We start from the raw sequence: 17,245 nt of genomic DNA, 5'->3' as shown, positions 1-17,245 counted from the left end.
GGAATGCTAGAAACTGCCTCTTCCCCTGTACGGGAGCTGAGAAGGGAGAGGCCAACTCCAAACTAATAGGCCTTTAAGAGGGAGGCCTCCAAACCAACCCTGGCCCCCAGAACTCCTGGGTTCCTTTATGTCTTAGGAGGCATGTTCCCTTAGGCACCAGGTCAGGGAAGGAGTTGCTTAGCTGACCTCAGAGCAACCATCGAGCCACCAGTCAGCACAGCCAGGTCTCTGTGGGTACGTCCACACCGCAGTGAAAAGCCCGTGGCACCGAGTGTCAGAGGCCAGGGCCACTGACTTGGGCCTGTGGGGATGGGGCTGCAAATTGCAGTGTAAACGTAACCCGAGAGCCCAGTCAGGCTAGAGACCTGCAACCCATAGCAGCAGTAGGGTGGCATGTGTGAAAATTCAGGAGGGGAGGCGGGAACTGGCGCCTATCCCTGAATATCGGAAAAGTCCCTATAAAATGGGGGCAACTGGTCATCCTTGGCAGCTGGCACAATGTGCTCCTCACATTGAGTCTAGCCTCTCCTTTTCCTGGTTATATGGCCGGGCCGGGCCCCAGGGCAGGACTCCGGGACTGTGCCCAGTCTTTGTAAACTCCAGCCAGGGGTAACCTGCTCTGTCACAGCCAAACCGGGAAAACAAGGCCCAAGAGTGGGGAGCGCCCCCTCCTGAGTCCCCAGTGCCGCTCCCTGCAGCAGGCTGGAGGTTCCTCGGAGGTCTCCCAGCCAGGCCGGAGTCGCTTGTTGGGTCGGTCCTGTGCCAGGTCTGGGGCTGTTGGCGGGCACCCCACCCCCATGGCCCTCAGTCGCTCACTGTCACCCATGCGAGTCCCAGAGAGTCACAGGGCCCAGGCTTGGCAAACTCAGCTGGAAACCCGCCCTGAGCATCCACAGCTGCTGCATGGCCCGGGGCCTCACATTTCCATGTCAATCCGGGGAGTTACAGGCACCAAAATCCACTGCTGACTGCGCCCCTTGCTGGGGACCTTTGCTTGGGGCGCTGGGGGCGAAGCCCCCCCTCTGGATTGGAGTCCCGGGCTGGGGGACTCAGCTTCCCTGAGAAGCAGGCAAGGCCCCAGCTCTCAGACCATCTGGCTAGACTGGCCCAAGCCCTCCAGGTCCAGTGTGAGGAGTGACCCTGGCCTGGACCCAGGGCAGGGGAGAACGGGCCAGATCCTGAACCCCTTGCTCAGGCCTTCCCCAGGCCAGATGCCCATGGGCTTCAGGCTCTGGGCCTGGCCAGGGGGGCCTGACAGATGTTTCAGACTCAGCTCTACCATGGGCTGCCAAAGCCCCCCTCGGGCCAGTCCCCTGCGGGCTAGTGGGGTCCAGCAGGCCGGCCCAGGAGAGGGGCTGCGAGGCCACAGGTTCTCCCCCAGCTGGGGTTGAGCCCGGGGTCTCACCTCCCCCAGCCTTTAACGTCCTCCCAGGCCCCCCGCTTAACAGAGCCCTGCTAATTGTCGGCTGGCCGGCCGGCCCTGCCCCCTGGTGCCAGCAGTCTGGCTCCCCAGTTGGGGCAGAGATGCGGATCAGCATGAGAAAGGCTTGAGTCGGAGCAGGAGAGCCGCTGCCTCCCACCTGAGCCCGCCCCCTGCCCCTCCTGGCCCGGGGCTGCCCTTCACCTTCAGCCGGGCCGGCACCCGGAGCAGCAGCGGCTGGAGCAGCACCCGGGCCATGTCCCATCCTACGGGGGAGGCAGCCCCTGGGCAGAGCGGCGCAGAGGCGGGGGGCTGCCCGAGCCCCCCGGGGGAAGCGCCCCAGCGCTGTGCCCCGGAGAGGGGAGGTCCGGGCGCTGGGGATGGAGCGGGGCCGGGCGAGGAGCCCCAGGACTCCAGCAGGAAGGGGAAGAAGAAGAAGAAGAAGAAATACAACCGCCACCCCAAGCCGCCCTACACCTACCTGGCCATGATCGCCCTGGTGATCCAGGCCTCGCCCGGCAGGAAGCTGAAGCTGTCCCAGGTAAGAGCAGGGCAGGGGCCCAGGAATCTGGGGGCCTTGATTTCCCCTGTTGTGCGCGGTCCCACAGGCTGGGCGACCGGGGAGGGGGGGCAGAGGGACTATTGGACCATCTAGTCTGACCTCCTGTACCTCCCGGGCCATGCACATCCCCCAGGTCCCCAGCTCTGGTTCCCCGCCCCTCCAGGCGCCCCTGGGAGAGCCGGGCAGCCCAGAGCCGGAGGGAGGGAGGGGGACACTGGGCTCCAGTTGGTACAGGGCCTGCCCCCCCTTGCTAGGCTTGCACGGCTCTGGGAGAGCCCCAGGACCAATGGTGGGCGAGGGGGATGCCCGGAGACCCGGGCACTGTCCCTCCCCTCCCAGGGCCTGCTCTGGGGCCGAGCTGGGCGCGTGCAGCGGCCGGGGGATCGGGGATGGGGGCAGGCGACAGACCCCCGCGGAGGGAGGGTTTGGCTCCCGCTGCTCCCAGCGGCCGGGACCCAGCGGCTGAGCCGAGCCCCATTCAGCCCCGCGCCTACTGTATATGGTGTAGATAAGCCGCGGGTCAGGGGTCGGCCAGGGAAGGAGATTAGGAACAGCAGGGGGGGGGGATTCCTCGGGGGTCAGGTGACCTGGGAGTTTGCACAGACACGGGGGGGATTAGCACGTTGGGATGGAGAGCTCGCCCGACCCCCAGGCCAGGGTCTAAGGGGTCACACGAGGCTTTACCGCTGCCTGGGCCAGCGCCAGGCCGAGCTGCCGGGAGCCGGGAGCCGGCGGTTGCTTAAAGCCCAGAAGCTCAGAGCACTTTACAAACACGGAGTGCAAGGCCAGACAGTATCACTGCACTGGGGAAACTGAGGCACGGGGCCCGTCCGAGGTCCCCCAGCCAGTGGGAACAGAACCCAGGTGCCTGGTTCCAAGTGCTCTGCTCTAGCCACTAGACGCCACTCCACTCCACTCATCCTAAGGGACCCGCTCCCCTTGGGCATTTGCCCCCAGCTTGCGTTACTGGCCCCCCACTAAGCCAGGCTAACAGCTGGCACATACAGCCCCGGGCAACCTGGGAGGGGGCGGGGCCTGGACGAGTCAGCCAATCAGCTCCACCCAGATCAGCTCTGCATGGGGTGGGGGGTCAGGTACCAGATTGGACTCACATGCTCAGCTCTGCTCGGACCCCTTCACCGCTTGGTGCCCCAGCTGCCCTGCCCCATGGCACTGTGGGTACTGCAAGGGTTAATAGTGGGGGCTGGGGGCTTTGAGATCCGGAGGGGCAAGTGCTGCGGGGGAAGGGGTACTGGGACAGCCTATGGGGTGGGGGTGGTCCCCAGCTCCTCTGGAATGGCAGGGCAGAGCCGGGGGAGACTCTCCCCGGAGCGTGGCGTGGGCTCTGTGGGCTGTTTTGGGGGGCTACTGCCAGTGAGTGGCCCAGCCCTGGCCCTGGGGTACTGTTCAAGTGCTGGAAGCCAGCAGGAGGCATCAGGGAGCCCCCAACAGCCTGCCGTGCTGAGTAATCCCAGCCCCCCTGCCCAGGTTCACGGATGCTGCAGGGGCTCTGTGCTGGTGCAGCTCAGGCCCTCTGCCGGGGCCAGGAGGGGAGATGGGCATTACCGGAACCAGAGCCCAGCCCTGCTCCCATGTAACCTCTGCTCCCGGTGCCGTGGGTTCACTGGGAGCAGGTGGGTGAGCTGAGCTCACACAGAGGAAGGGCGGGCATGGGGGGGAGGCCATGGGGACGGGTGTGCACCCAGAGGCAGAGCAGACCTGGGGGTGCCCCAGCACCAGCCTTTTCTACCTTGTGGGAAAGGGGAGCTCCCTCTCCCTGGCCTGTTCGGTCCTTGGCCCCTGCAGAGGCCTAGTTGTGCTGGTTGGGGGGGAGGGGACGGGGGGGGCTGCACAGCATGTCCCCTGGCCTGCTAGGAACAGGGATGCACCCCTCCATATTTGGGTCTCACACGCCACCCAATGGCCACAGTCACGATCCAGCAAGAGCCAGACAGGACCAACACGATGGCTGTCCTCGAGGGGATTAAACCCTTCGCTCTGCACCACGCCCTGTGCCCCAGCCTTGCTTCCTGACAGGCTACAGTGCCTCCTTAAAGATGCAGCCAGCTGCAATCTGCTCCAGTCCATGACCACCAGGGGCCTGACAATTCCTTCCTGGCACCTTGTGCCATCAGTCTCACCTGCGCTGGGGGGGAATGAAGCGTCACAAGCCCGCTTTGCACAGGGGTGAAAGATGACATAAGAAAACTCTGAATTGTTTAACAACACTTTGTTAGATGCTCAAAAAAGCCATAATTAAGGAAGACCCTGTTGGTTAAAACGCTGACCTGGTTCAGAGGAAAGTGAAGGCAGCTATACAAAATTAAAAAATAATGTATAACAAATGGAAGAAAGGGGAAGTTGACAGTTATGAGTATAAATCAGAGGTTAGGAACTGTAGAAAATTGATAAGGGAAGCAAAGGAACACAAGGAGAAATCTAAGGCCGGCAGAGTTAAGAACAATAAGGAGTAGTTTTCAAAGTATATTAGGAACAAAAAGAATCCTCACAATAGTATTGGTCCAGTACTAGATGTAGAATTATTAATCATAATGCAGAAAAGGCAGAAAAGTTCATTAAATATTTGTTCTGTATTTGGGGAAAAAAACCTAGATGATGGCGTCTCATCATATGATGATAATAACACTACATCCATTCCACTAGTCTCTCAGGAGGATGATAAACAGCAGCTACTAACATTCGATATTTTTAAATCAGCTGGTCTGGATAACTTACATCCAAGAGTTTTAAAAGAGCTGGCTTGACCATTAATCTTGATTTTCAATAAGTCTTGGTACAGTGGGGAGGTTCCAGAAGACTGGAAGAAACCTAATGTTGTGCCACTATTTAGAAAGGGTAAACAGCGTGACCCAGGTAATTATATGCCTTTCATCTGACATCAATCCCAGGCAAAATAATGAAGCAGCTAATACGGGACTTGATTAACAAAGAATTAAAGGTTTCAGAGGAACAGCCGTGTTAGTCTGTATTCGCAAAAAGAAAAGGAGTACTTGTGGCACCTTAGAGACTAACCAAGCTCATGCTCAAATAAATTGGTTAGTCTCTAAGGTGCCACAAGTACTCCTTTTCTTTTTTAAAGAATTAAAGGAGGGTGATATAATTAATACCAATCAACAAAGGTTTAGGGAAAGAGATCCCGTCAAACTAATTTGATATCTTTTTCTAATGAGAGTACAAGTTTGGAAGGAAAAGGTAACAGTGTTGATATGCTATTACTTAGACTTCTGGGCATTTGATTTGGTACCACAGGATATTTTGTTTAAAACACTGGGAAGATATAACATGAACACGGCACACATTACATGGATTAAATGCTGGCAAATGGATATATCTGAGAATGTAACTGTAAATGGGGAATCGTCATAGAGAAGATGTGTTTCTAGTGGGGTCCCGCAGAGATCAGTTCTTGGCCCTGGGCTATTTAACATTTTTATCAGTGACCTGGAAGAAAACATAAAATCATCATTGACAAAGTTTTCAGATGGCACAAAAATTGGGGTAGTGGTAAGTAACGAAGAGACCAGGTCTAAATTGCTTGGTAAGCTGGGCACAAGCAAACAATATGCATTTTTATACACCTAAATGTTAACGTGTACATCTAGGGACAGAGAACGTTGGCCAGGCTTACAGGATGGAGGACTCTGGGAAGCAGAGACGCTGAAAAAGATGTGGGGGTGATGGTGAATAATCAGCTGAACGTGAGCTCCCAGTGCGACACTGTGGCCAAAAGGGCGAATGCGATCCTGGGACGTATACACGGGAATCTCCAGGAGGAGCAGAGAGGTTATGTCACCTCTGTATGTGGCCCTGGTGCGAGCGCTGCTGGGGTCCTGAGTCCAGTCCTGGGGCCACAGTTCAAGAAGGATGGTGGTAAACTGGAGAGGGGTCAGAGAGGAGATATGAGAATGATTCCAGGATTAGAAAACCTGCCTTGCAGGGATACATTCAGGGAGATCAATCTATTTAGCTTAACAAAGAGAAGATTAAGGGGAGACTTGATCCCAGTACCTACACGGGGGGCACACATTTAATAACGGGCTCTTCAGTCTAGTAGAGGAAGGTCTAACACCATCCAGTGGCTGGAAGTTGAAGCTAGAAACATTCACACTGCAAATAAGGCACACGATTTTGACAGTGAGGGTCATTAACCACTGGGACAATTTTCCCCAGGTCATGGTGGATTCTCCCTCACTGACGATTTTTAAATCCAGACGGGCTGTGTTTCTAACTGCTCTGCTCCGGGAACAACTTGGGGGCAGGGCTTTGGCCCGTGCTGCACAGGGGGTCAGCCTGGATGGTCACGCTGGTCCCTTCTGGCCTTGGAATCGAGGACTCTGAGCCAGCGGAGGGCCGGCCGCAGCCCCCAGCAGTCAGGGAGTTGCACGCAAGGCCCCAGGAGGGAGGAGGGAGGAGCCTCCCCAATTTGTGCCACCACAATCTGAGGTGCCCACCTGGCTCCCTGTTCGCTGTGTGGCACAAGTGCTGTGTCCCACGCGGGTCCCAGTGAGGTGGCACCAAAGCCAGCAGCCCTGCAGTCCAGGCGGGGACAGCCTGAGGCACGCTGAACGGAGCAGTCTCACAGGGCCCGGCGCTGGGGTCTGCTCCGCCCGTGGCCAGGGGCTCTCACCCCCCGTCTCTCGGTTTCAGATCATCCAGGAGATCGGCGCCCTCTTCCCCTTCTTCACCGAGGGCTACCAGGGCTGGAAGGACTCCATCCGCCACAACCTGTCCTCCAACCGCTGCTTCTCCAAGGTGAGCGCTGGGGTGCAGTGAGGGAGCAGGGGCTGGGGAAGAGAACGGCCTCCGGGGGGCTCTGGAGATACAATATGTTGGGGGGGGACTGGGTCCGAGGGTAGGGGGATGGGATGGGGAGCCTGAGGGAGTAAGGATCCAGCTTTGGGGGTAGGTGATGGACTGTCAGGCTCCAGGACAGGGTTGATGGAGCTGGAGAAGGGCCAGGGGAGAGCCCAGGGCTAAGGATGAGGTGGTGGGGGGTGCTAGGCTCTGAGGGGTGAATCGGTCAGGCCTGACACACAGGGAAGCTCTGTCCCGACTTCCCGAGCTCCTGGGGTTGGGTTCGGGGCCTCCCCAGGCTCAGGATTGCTCCATGGCTCCCCCGAAGGCCGATCCCCGCACTGAGCCTGTCTCGCTCTCTCCCTGGCAGCTGCTGAAGGATCCCGCGAAGCCCAAGGCCAAAGGGAATTTCTGGACGGTGGACGTGAGCCGGATCCCCCCGGACGCCCTGAAGCTGCAGAACACGGCCATCTCCCGGCAGGAGGCGGCCTCCTTTGCCAGCGACCTGGCCCCCTTCATCCTGCACGGCTGGCCCTACGGCTGCCAGGGGGCACAGCACCAACTGCAGTGCGCCAGGGCCTCCTCCACCCACGCCAGCTCCGACAACGAGGAGAGCGGCTACCAGCTCGGCGAGGCGGCGAGGCCGAGCAGCTCCTTCACCATCGACTCCCTCCTCAGTGACTTCCAGGAGGTGGGTCTGTCCGGGAAGCCCCGGGAGGACGGGGGCCACCCCCAGCCCGTACAGCCCCCTCCCAGCCAGTCAGCGGGAGACTCCCTTCCCATCAGCATGGACCTGTGGGGCCCAGTCCCCATCTTCCGTGTCTCCTCTGGGCCCCCGTCGCTGCCCTGGCGACCCCTGTGCAGTCTGGCTGCACCGCAGTCTTTCTCCTCCTCCTCCAGCAGCATCTCCACCCTTAGCTCCTTGTCGTCCGACGAGAGGGACCCCGGCAGCCGGCGGTCAAAGCAGGCGCGAGGCTCCCGTGCCCCGGCCAAGCGCCCCCGGCTACTGGCTGCCCGTGAGAGCAGCGGTTCCAGCTCGGACTCCGATGGCTCCGGAGGCTGCACCCCGGCTCCATCGCCCACGCTGGTCCCCCGGCCGTGCTGGGAGCAGCTCCCCACCTCCTACACCAAGTGCGTGGCCCCCAACGTTGTGGCTCCCCCAAGCGGCCCCCCGTTCTTTGCCTTCCCCACAATGCCGGGCCTGCCCTACTACAGCTACAGACCCCCCAGCTACGTCAGCCCGGTGTACTGGGACCTGAGGCCAGGCCCCTCGGTGGCCCCCAGGCAGCAGGGCCCACAACTTCCTGGCCTCTCCGTGGACCTGGACCACACGGTGCAGGGCATGCCCCCCAACAAGAGCGTGTATGATGTGTGGGTGAGCCATCCAGGAGACATTGTGCACCCAGTGCTGTACAGCCAGGGCCCCATGCCCGGCAGCGTGGCGCTGACCCGCTACGACTCCCTGTGACGGGCCCCAGTAGGGGAGGGCTGGGCAGCCCCGTGGCCTCTCAACAGCCCTGTCTCTTCGGGAGCCTGCGCCAGCTGCATGGATAAACAAGCCCTTGCAGGCCCAATGGTGCTCCTCAAAACCGGGGCCAGCAGGCAGAGCTGCATCTGGATCTGCAACGGTGCGGTCCCTGGAGACTACAAATCCCAGCATGCAATGCTCCATGCAGAGCCCACTGTCCCTGGGGGGCCACCCGTCCTCCCACGGAGCCAGCTGGCAGCAAGCAGGGCATCCTGATGGGCTGTTCTGCTCTGCAGGAGGAAGACACGGATGCCATTGACTCTGGTCCTCACCCAGCGGGGAACCACCTCTGCTGCCTTTACTTACCTACCTGGATGGCTGCCTTTGGGCCTCTCCGGATGGGATGGGGGGAGTTCCTGCAGGAGTTCCTGAAGGAGCTCCCCCTTCTCCTGAGTTGCCTCCCTGGCAGGACCCTCTGCTCCCTTCCACATCGCGTCTGCACATGTGTGCCCTCCCCCGACATGCTCCAGGGGACAGCGGCTGCTACAGTCCAGTGGCTCCTGGGGAGGGCCTAATCCAGGTTCCCAGCTTCAGCCGGCCCCAACTGTGCAGAGCTGGGGGACATGGAAATCTGAACGCAGATCTGGATTCCTAGCGGGACAAACCATCTGACCACGTGGCAGTGTAACCCACACACCTTCTGGATGTGGTGTTCTGTCCCATCTAGGGGCACCGAGACCAAAGGTGTGTGGATTACAACAGCACGAAGGCTGGGCCTGCCTCTGGGGAGTTTCTGTTTGCCCCGGAATCTGCAGACAGAGACGCAGCTCTCAGAGCGGGGCAGCTTCATGACTTTCTATAATGCTGGGGTACCCTCCCTCATGCAGCCCACCAGGCATCTAGCATCAGCTTCACCAGGACGCGGGCTGCTAGCAAGGCACAATTACCACCCAGGCAAGAAGGGACCAGTGTGACCATCCCATGTGACCGCCTGTGTAACACAGGCCAGAGACCTGCCCCCAAGTCATTCCCAGAGCAGAGCTGTTAAGAAAAAAAACAGTCTTGATTTAAAAATTGCCAGTGATGGAGAATCCACCATGACCCTGTTCCAGTGGTTAATTGCACTCACCATTAAAAATGTTACCCCTCATTTCACTTCCAGTCTGAATCTGTCCAGCTTCAGCCTCCAGCCACTGGATCGTGTCAGACCTTCCTCTGCTAGATCGAAGAGCCCGTTATTAGCTCTTTGCTCCCCACGCAGGTACTCCCAGACTGATCAAGTCACCCCTCCAGCTGCTCTTTGTTAAGGTAAATAGATGGAGCTCCTGGAGTCCATTCCCTATAGGCAGGTTTTCTAATCCTTCCATCATTCTCTTGCCTTGTCTCTGCCCCCTCTCCAATTTATCAACCTCCTTCTTGCGTTGTGGGCACCAGAACTGGACCCAGGACTCCACAGCGGTGGCACCAGGGCCACATACAGAGGGAAAATAACCTCCCTCCTCTTACCCAAGCTTACAGTTTGTACCTCCCAGGGTCCCATTCGCCCGTTTGCCCACAGCATCACGCTGGGAGCTCACATTCAGCTGGTCCTCCACCCCCACCCCCAAATCTTATTCAGCGCCGCTGTGTCCCAGGAGAGAGTCCCCCACCCTGTACCTGTGGCCGGCAGTCTTTGCTCCAAGATTTTTTACTTCACATTTGGCTGTACTGAAACACACACTGTTTGCTTGTGCCCAGCTTACCAAGCGATCCAGGTCATTTTGTATCAGTGACCGGCCCTCTCTGCTAGTTCCTACTCCCCCAATTCTGCGTCACCTGCAAAATGCACTGGCGATGCTTACATGTTCTCTGCCAGGTCATTGATAAACTCCTTCAGTAGCGTAGGGCCAAGAACCGATCCCTGGGGGACCCCACTGGGAACACACCCCCTCCATGGTGATTCCCCTCTAGAATTACATTTTGAGACCAGTTAGTCTGGGGGGAGGGATAGCACAGTGGTTTGAGCAGTGGCCTGCTAAACCCAGGATTGTAAGTTCAATCCTTGAGGGGGCCATTTAGGGAACTGGGGCAAAAATTGGGGATTGGTCCTGCTTTGAGCAGGGGGGGTTGGACTAGATGACCTCCTGAGGTCCCTTCCAACCCTGATAGTCTATGATTCAGTCAGCTTTTAATCTCCTTAAGACGTGCCACACTGATTTTGATTAAAAACTAGAAAAATACAAAGTATCATAAGGTACCACGTCGAACCCCTCACAGAAATCTGTTACAGCAACACTATTCCTGTTATCAGCCAAACTTGTCATCTCATTGAAAAGACACCGAGTGAGTTTGACAGGATCTATTTTCCATAAGCCCGTGTGGATGGGCATTAGCTCTATCACCCTCCTTTCATTCTTTAACTGCATCCCTGTTACTGAAGCTACTGGAGATCTCCCTCTGCCAGCAGCAGTAGCAAGTCTCTTATCCCCGCTGTGAGTCCAGTCACTAGAGGACGCCATCCCTCACAGCCAACAATGTTACATACCTTAGGGTGGAGTCTCCTCTTGAGTCAGTGTCCAGCATTTCTAAGAACCCTTTTATCTAAGGAGGAGGCCACATTCTGGTCCCAGGTGCCCCAGGGAATGCTGCACGTGTGTCTTCAAGCATATCTGGCTCATGCTTTTTACTCTTTAATGGTTTTGCCTCCTTTCCTCCTCTTTGTTCAAATCCCCCCTGGAAAAGCAGCACTGGCCAAATGATTCCTAGCGGTGGCACAGCTTCTCTCTTTCCGTTTACAAACCAGCCAGCTGGTCAGCCCGAGGCCACCTGCAAAGTGACACACGTCAGCAGGAATAATCTGAGCCCCTCGTTTATCTGTCTCGGGTGCTTCTATGGTCCCCATCACGGTGACTGAGCAACTCCCGATCTGTAACGTGTTTCGCCTCACAACTCCCCTGGGAGGCAGAGCAGAGCTGTTAGCCCCATTTTATGGGTGGGAAACTGAGGCACAAAGAGACTAAATCACATGGGGGGGGGTGTCCTGTGGTAGAACAGAGACTTGAACCCAGGTTTCCCAAAGCCTAGGCTGGCGCTCTAACCACTGGGCCATCCACCGTCTCATAGAAACCACGGGAGGGGCAATCCCGCTGTGGCCAGCTCGCTGCAAAGCTCTGCTGAACGTGTAGCAGAGTGCAAACCCACGGTGTTCGGGGATGGAGAGCAAATCAGATGACGCCCTTCTCTCCATTCAGACTGGACGTGTGGGCCAGGATAACTAGCCATGGGAACAAGCTACCAAGGCGCATGGGGGATTTGCCGTCACTGGCAATGTTTAAATTGAGACTGGCTGGTTTTCCAAAGACCTGCTCTGGTTCAGTCAGGAATTAATTCCAGGGAATTGGCTGGCTGGGGCTACACAGGAGGGCAGATGAGATGATCACAGTGGTCCCTTCTGGCCTTGGAAGCGATGAACAGGGCCGGCTCCAGGCACCAGCGAAGGAAGCAGGGGCCTGGGGTGGCCAACAGAAAGGGGCGGCATGCCGTCCGTCACCGGGGCGGCATGCCGTCCATCATTGGGGCGGCACGTCCGGGTCTCGGCCCTGCAGTCCCTCTCTTCCTCTTCGGTGGTACTTTGGCAGCAGTTCAACCAGGCTTGGGTTTTTTAGTTTGGTTTTTTTTTCCTTCGCCGCTTGGGGCGGCAGAAAAGCTGGAGCTGGCCCTGGCGATGAAGCTCGGGGACATGGCCCAGCTACCCACCATAATGAAGGGAAGAGAGGAGGTAAGGTAGATCAGGCTGTGCTCTTCCCTCCCCATCTCCTCCTCCAGGACCTGAGGGGATGGTCAATTAATTTAAAAGGCAAAAACCGCATCACCGATCAAAGGAAATTCTGCTTCCCGCCCCCCGCACACTTGGCCTGTGGAATCCACTGCTCTGGGGATCGCGGAGGCCAAGAGTTTAGCAGGCTTTGTGGGTGAGAACATGCCCCAGGGTTCCATAGGCCGGGCACCCACTGGGCTCAAGCGGGGGCTGCCCCCGTGGAGAGGGTATTCCATAACCACCCACTGGGAAGGTCTTGCCCCATCCCCTGATGAATTAGTGGTGGCCCCAGCAGGCGGGATGCTGGATTAGATGGACCATTGGCAGAGCCCGTGAGAACAGCCCCACATGCCTTAGCCACTTGTTGCAAGGATTTGATTGGAGATTTGAGCTGTGGGGGTGGGTGCTGACTGGATGCCTGGGTCACGTGGCAGGTTGCTGTTCCCTCCATGGAACGAGCGTCCGGGTTCCAGGAGCAAGCCCCTGGGTGCGAGTTCGAAATTCACCTCCGGCATGGACTGTCCCAAGCCCACAGCTTCCCCGCCCGCTCCCGCCAGCCGCGGCACTCGCGGAACCGGCTGCAGACAGCGAACAGGAGCAGAGGGCGAAAGCAGGCGCAGGAAGTTCAGGGTTTCTGCTAGAGAAAGCGTGGCCAGAGCATCTGCCCAGGGGCTCTCCCAGGCCTACCAAAAAATGGGGCTTGAGCTAGAACAGTGGAGCTTGGAGCTGCCCCACCTGTCCCGCCCGCCTCATTAACCCCTGGTCTCCTGCATGTCTCTGAAAGAAGCCCAAACCCTTCTCCGCCCCGAGGTCTCCAGGATCCATCTGTGTCTGACCTGTCTGGTTGCGCTTCTGACGCTAAGCTCCTCCATGACTGTATCTTCTCCTGGGTCCAGTCCCGCACACGGCACCCTGGCTCCATGTCAGTAATAAAGTATTTGTGCCTGGTTAATTGGCTGCAGGTCTGTGCATAGCCCCCTGTGGGTGTGGGGGCTTGGGGTTTCAGAGATTGGGAGGGGTTGTGGGTGTCAGAGACAAGGGGGGTGTCACAGATGAGGCCTGAAGTCACAGGCTTAGACTGAGCTATGAGCTGGGTGAGAGCAATGGGACCACTCGAGCAATGAGCTGAAGGGATCGCCAGCTGGCCCAGGATGAGCGGCAGGGCTGAGGGAGGCAGTTTGGCTGCATCACCATAACTGAAATTCCCTTTGAACAAGTCCGAGAATGTTCCTCACGCTCACGAGGAAGCTCACGCCCCCCCGGCACAATCCCAAGAGCCCATCCTTATGGGCCTAGGTCGGAGCCCACTCCCGGGGGATCCACTGAATTGTCAGAACAATGGGGAACAGTCTCAATTAAAACACAAGGCTGTGCGAACCCTAGCCTGCCAGGTACCTGTGTAAGTGCAGAGAGCATCCCTCGGCATAACAAACAGCAACCTGTAATAAAAGGCTATAGTTCCCTTAAAACTGCCATCACTATGCTTCAGAGTTAACGGGGAGAGTAGCATTCCAGGCTGCCTGCAGCCATCACTGCGCTGGTTACAGCTCACGGTTGAGGGTTTTTGTTACATACAAACCAGGAGGGCTAGAAACTGACTTTTTAGATACTAGGGCTTAAAATCTGCAGCCCCATTGTGCACTGGGCATGAGTTTGGCAGCAGGTCCCACAGCTGTGGGATAGCTGGGTGCACATGTCCCACTGCCCAGGTCTGACCTAACCTGAAGCTCTGCCACCCACCAGGAGCGTCCATCAGGATTAAACCCCAACACACCATTCAGCGGCTCCCCCGGCCCCCCCCCGGGCAGCGGGGCTTTTTGCACATCCAAGGCTTCCCCAGGCTTTGTTCAGTGAGCTCCCCTCCCATGTGCTCATTCACTCTCCCCCCATCCCAGTTATCGCTGAACTAGGCAGGGGGAGCAGAGATGGGGGGCTGGTGAGATCCGGCGACAGTGGGGAGCTGCTCACCAGGCACAGAGGAGCGCCCTGTACCCCCACCCCCAAGAAGCCATGCCCACACAGGCATATTTCACGTTTGCCCCCTCCCCTGGCAAACCAAACCCACTGCCCCAGAACAGACCCACCCCATCCCCATCTGCCCAGGACACCAGGCACCCCACACTGCCTCCAGGAGATCTGCGCCATCTGCCCCCGCCCCTTGCTGGGCTCGCCTGCTGCTGCCCCTTCTGCCCGACTAGATGCACGGTTGGGACCTGCACCTCGAGATCCTCTGCGTGCACCTCCTCTCCTCTCCCAGGAGGCCCCGCCCCAGGGCAGGAGCCCGCCGGGGCCTATCCCAACCTAGGCCCCTGCCTGGGAACCCCCCCAGGTCAGAGGTCTGGCATGAGCGGGTTCAGCCGGGCAGGAACTGGGGGGAAGGGCAGGAACCCAGAAGACTGGGCCCTTGTACACTTGGGCCAAAGGTCCAGCGATCCTCACGCCACTTGATGCATGTAACTGGGGGGGGAGGGGGGCATGTGTGGGCCTGCAACACTGCCCCCTGGTGGTCATGGTGGACCTATCTGTGCATGGCGTCAGCTCGCCGCCGCTGGAATCAGGCCGAAGAAATCTGCAAACTTAATTCCAGCTCTGGAGGGCGCCCTTCTCCCTCCTGCCCTTCCCCCTTTCCCCGCCTGCCTTGGGACCCCACCAGACCCTTCCTGCGCCCTCCACCCCATCTTCCCTCTCACCTCTCATTGCCTTCCCAATCCTGGCGCTAGGAAAACGAGCCATTATTTGCTGCATGGTACAAAATCCCAGCCTGGCTCCAGGTGGTGCAGGGAGCCCTGTTCCCCCGTCACCTGCAGGGGGGACACTGCCTGATAGGCGCCCCTCTTGCACTGCCCTAAGCCAAATGTCCCACATGGCTCTGGTGCCCCACCCCCACTCCCAGCCTCCAGCCCGCTGCTCTTCCACTACCCCCCCATCCCATCCTGCAGCCCCTGCTGTTCTGGTCCTGGCCCTCTCCTGAGCAGAAGCTGACGCCTGTGCCCAGTAGGAGGGTGTTTTTGTGCTGAGACCCCCTAAACTCACCTCACTTGTGGAGACCTGTCTGGAAGGTGAGGCCAGGCTCTGCAGTTGGAGGGGGGGCTGCAGGCAGTGACAGGGAGCTGGGGTCATGCCAGGAGCAGGGATTAATGAACAGATGGTGCCAAGGGCCCGTGAACTGGCACAAAGAGGATCAGCGGCAAATGCTCCGCAACAAAAGGTGAGAGGAGTTTGCGTGGACCTGCCCCAGGGGCTGCCATTCAGCCCCCTCCCCCTGCGGCCCAGGCCCCAGGACCCAGGTTGGGCCGGACTGGCGCAGGGGAGCTGCTGGGATGGCACCAGGGGCTTCAACCAGAATGCCGGGGGGGGGGGGGGAGGTCAGTCTGACCAGGGGGATGTAGTCACGGGGAGCTGGGATCCCACAGTCCCATGCAGCAATGCTCCCCGCAGGCCCAAGCCAAACGCCCCCCACCCCAGCCACCAGCCAGGGCCTGACCCCGAGCCTGAGACAGGCTCTAACCCAGCCCTGCACCAGCCCAGCCGCTAACCCAGGCCATAACTTGAGGCCTAACCCAGCTGTCTACACTGCAAAGAAAAACCCCACACCACGGCCTCAGAGCCTGGGACGACTGATTCGGGCTCGCAAGGCTCGGGCTGCAGGGGCTAAAACCAGCAGGGCAGCTGTTCCCGCTGGGTCTGGTGCCCGGGTTCGGAAACCCCAGACGTTCCCTCCCCTTCACCAGGTCTCAGAGCCCAGCCTCCAGCCCACGCTGAACGGCTATGCTGCTGCTCTCAGCCCCACAGCCTGAACCCCACAGCACTCTGGGCCTGGGCGCCCCAGGCTGGTCTTTGCAGGGTAGCCAGGCCCTCGGAGCCCTCGGGGCAGCCAGGCTGCAGCACGTAGCTGATCAGCTGGAGGTGCTGGGAGCCTGAGAGGTTGGGAACAAATGCGACGGGGCCAGAGCTGTCATTTCCTCCGAGCTGAGCCAGGAGACTCCAGCCTCAGGGCCGACCAGGTCTCTGCTGCTGGACGGTCCGGTCCGGAGGATTTAAGGGAGCGTCAGGAAGCAGCGGTGGGAGGGTGAGCAAGCCGTGTAGTGGGCAGGCCACCCCCCGCCAACAGCCAGAGATCTGTTCATTTCCAATCTGGTGAGCTGTTCAGTCCCTACGCACCTCCTGGTGCCCTGATGGTGCCACTTCTTCCCAAAGCATCCGCAAACTCCCTGGTCACATCAGCTGGCCCCACCCAGGACCGTAGCCCCTAGCCAGGCACTGAGCCAGGCCTGGTCTGCTGGCCCTGCACCGAGCGAGCACCAGCCTCCGGTTCGCTGCTCGGAGGGAGTCGAGGGACCAGGCCAGATACACGCTGTTCACCTGTGTCCGCAGGAGGGACCGGGTGCGGACCCCACGTCTGGGCTGACCCTGCCTACCCTCAACCCCTTTGCCTTGTCTAGGCCAGGGGTTCCCAATAGAGGGCCGGACACAGCCCCCGGGGGGTCTGCTGGCTGGGGCGGAGATCGGGGGGCATTAGGAGAGTTGCCCCCCCGCAAATTGCTTCTTTCCACTCCCCTCCCGGCCCTGGCCCTTCAGCGCAGCCCCAGGGCACACAGTCCTAGCCACTTGCCCGGCCTGGCAGAGCCTGTGTTTGGGGGGCAGGGTCTGGAACAGGGGAATTTTTGGGGGTGGGGGAGCCTGGGTCAGAGGCGCAGAAGAGGCGCAGCTGGAAGGTTTCCTCCTCCCGCCCTCAGCAGCTGGCTTGCAGGCCGGGGGACAGGAGTATCGGGGACCTCCCATGCACTCACCTGTCCCCTTCCCCCATTCCGTCTCTGCTATCCATGCTGGAGCCCCTGCCCCATTGCAGGCTGCACCTGGTGCCCTCCCCAGCCAGCCATCCCTCGCCAGGGATGCTCCACCACCGGGCTCACTCAGCCGTCTCGCCGCCTGCGGGCTCCCCTTCCCCGTTCCCCCCAAACTCAGGGTCCCCCACACAACATGGCTGCCCCACCCCTTCCGAAACTCCCTTAACTCTTCGTACACCACAGCCCACCCCAGCCCCTCCACCTCCCCATGAGCCATCTATGGTCAGCTTCCTCCGTCTCAGACCAGACTGGTCTCTCCGTGTCGCCCCCTCACCCCTCTGCCCCAGGGCCAGACTGGGGCTCTCTGGGGCTGAACCCCGGCTTTGACTGGGGTAAC

General features: G+C 59.3%; 1 protein-coding gene across 1 annotated transcript; it reads left to right on the top strand.

Moving 5' to 3' along the window:
* The first annotated feature begins 1,676 nt into the window (after positions 1–1,676).
* On the top strand, positions 1,677–8,265 carry LOC125631086 (forkhead box protein H1-like). The gene is made up of 3 exons (XM_075126161.1): positions 1,677–1,961; positions 6,651–6,755; positions 7,168–8,265. The coding sequence occupies exons 1-3, from the start codon at positions 1,677–1,679 to the stop codon at positions 8,263–8,265; spliced, it is 1,488 nt and encodes a 495-aa protein (XP_074982262.1).
* The last annotated feature ends 8,980 nt before the right edge of the window (positions 8,266–17,245 follow it).

The sequence above is a fragment of the Caretta caretta genome, chromosome 2 (assembly GCF_965140235.1).
Source record: "Caretta caretta isolate rCarCar2 chromosome 2, rCarCar1.hap1, whole genome shotgun sequence".
Classification (NCBI taxonomy): domain Eukaryota; kingdom Metazoa; phylum Chordata; order Testudines; family Cheloniidae; genus Caretta; species Caretta caretta.
Note: the sequence above shows the minus strand (reverse complement) of the source record. Positions and strands in the feature narration are given on the sequence as shown.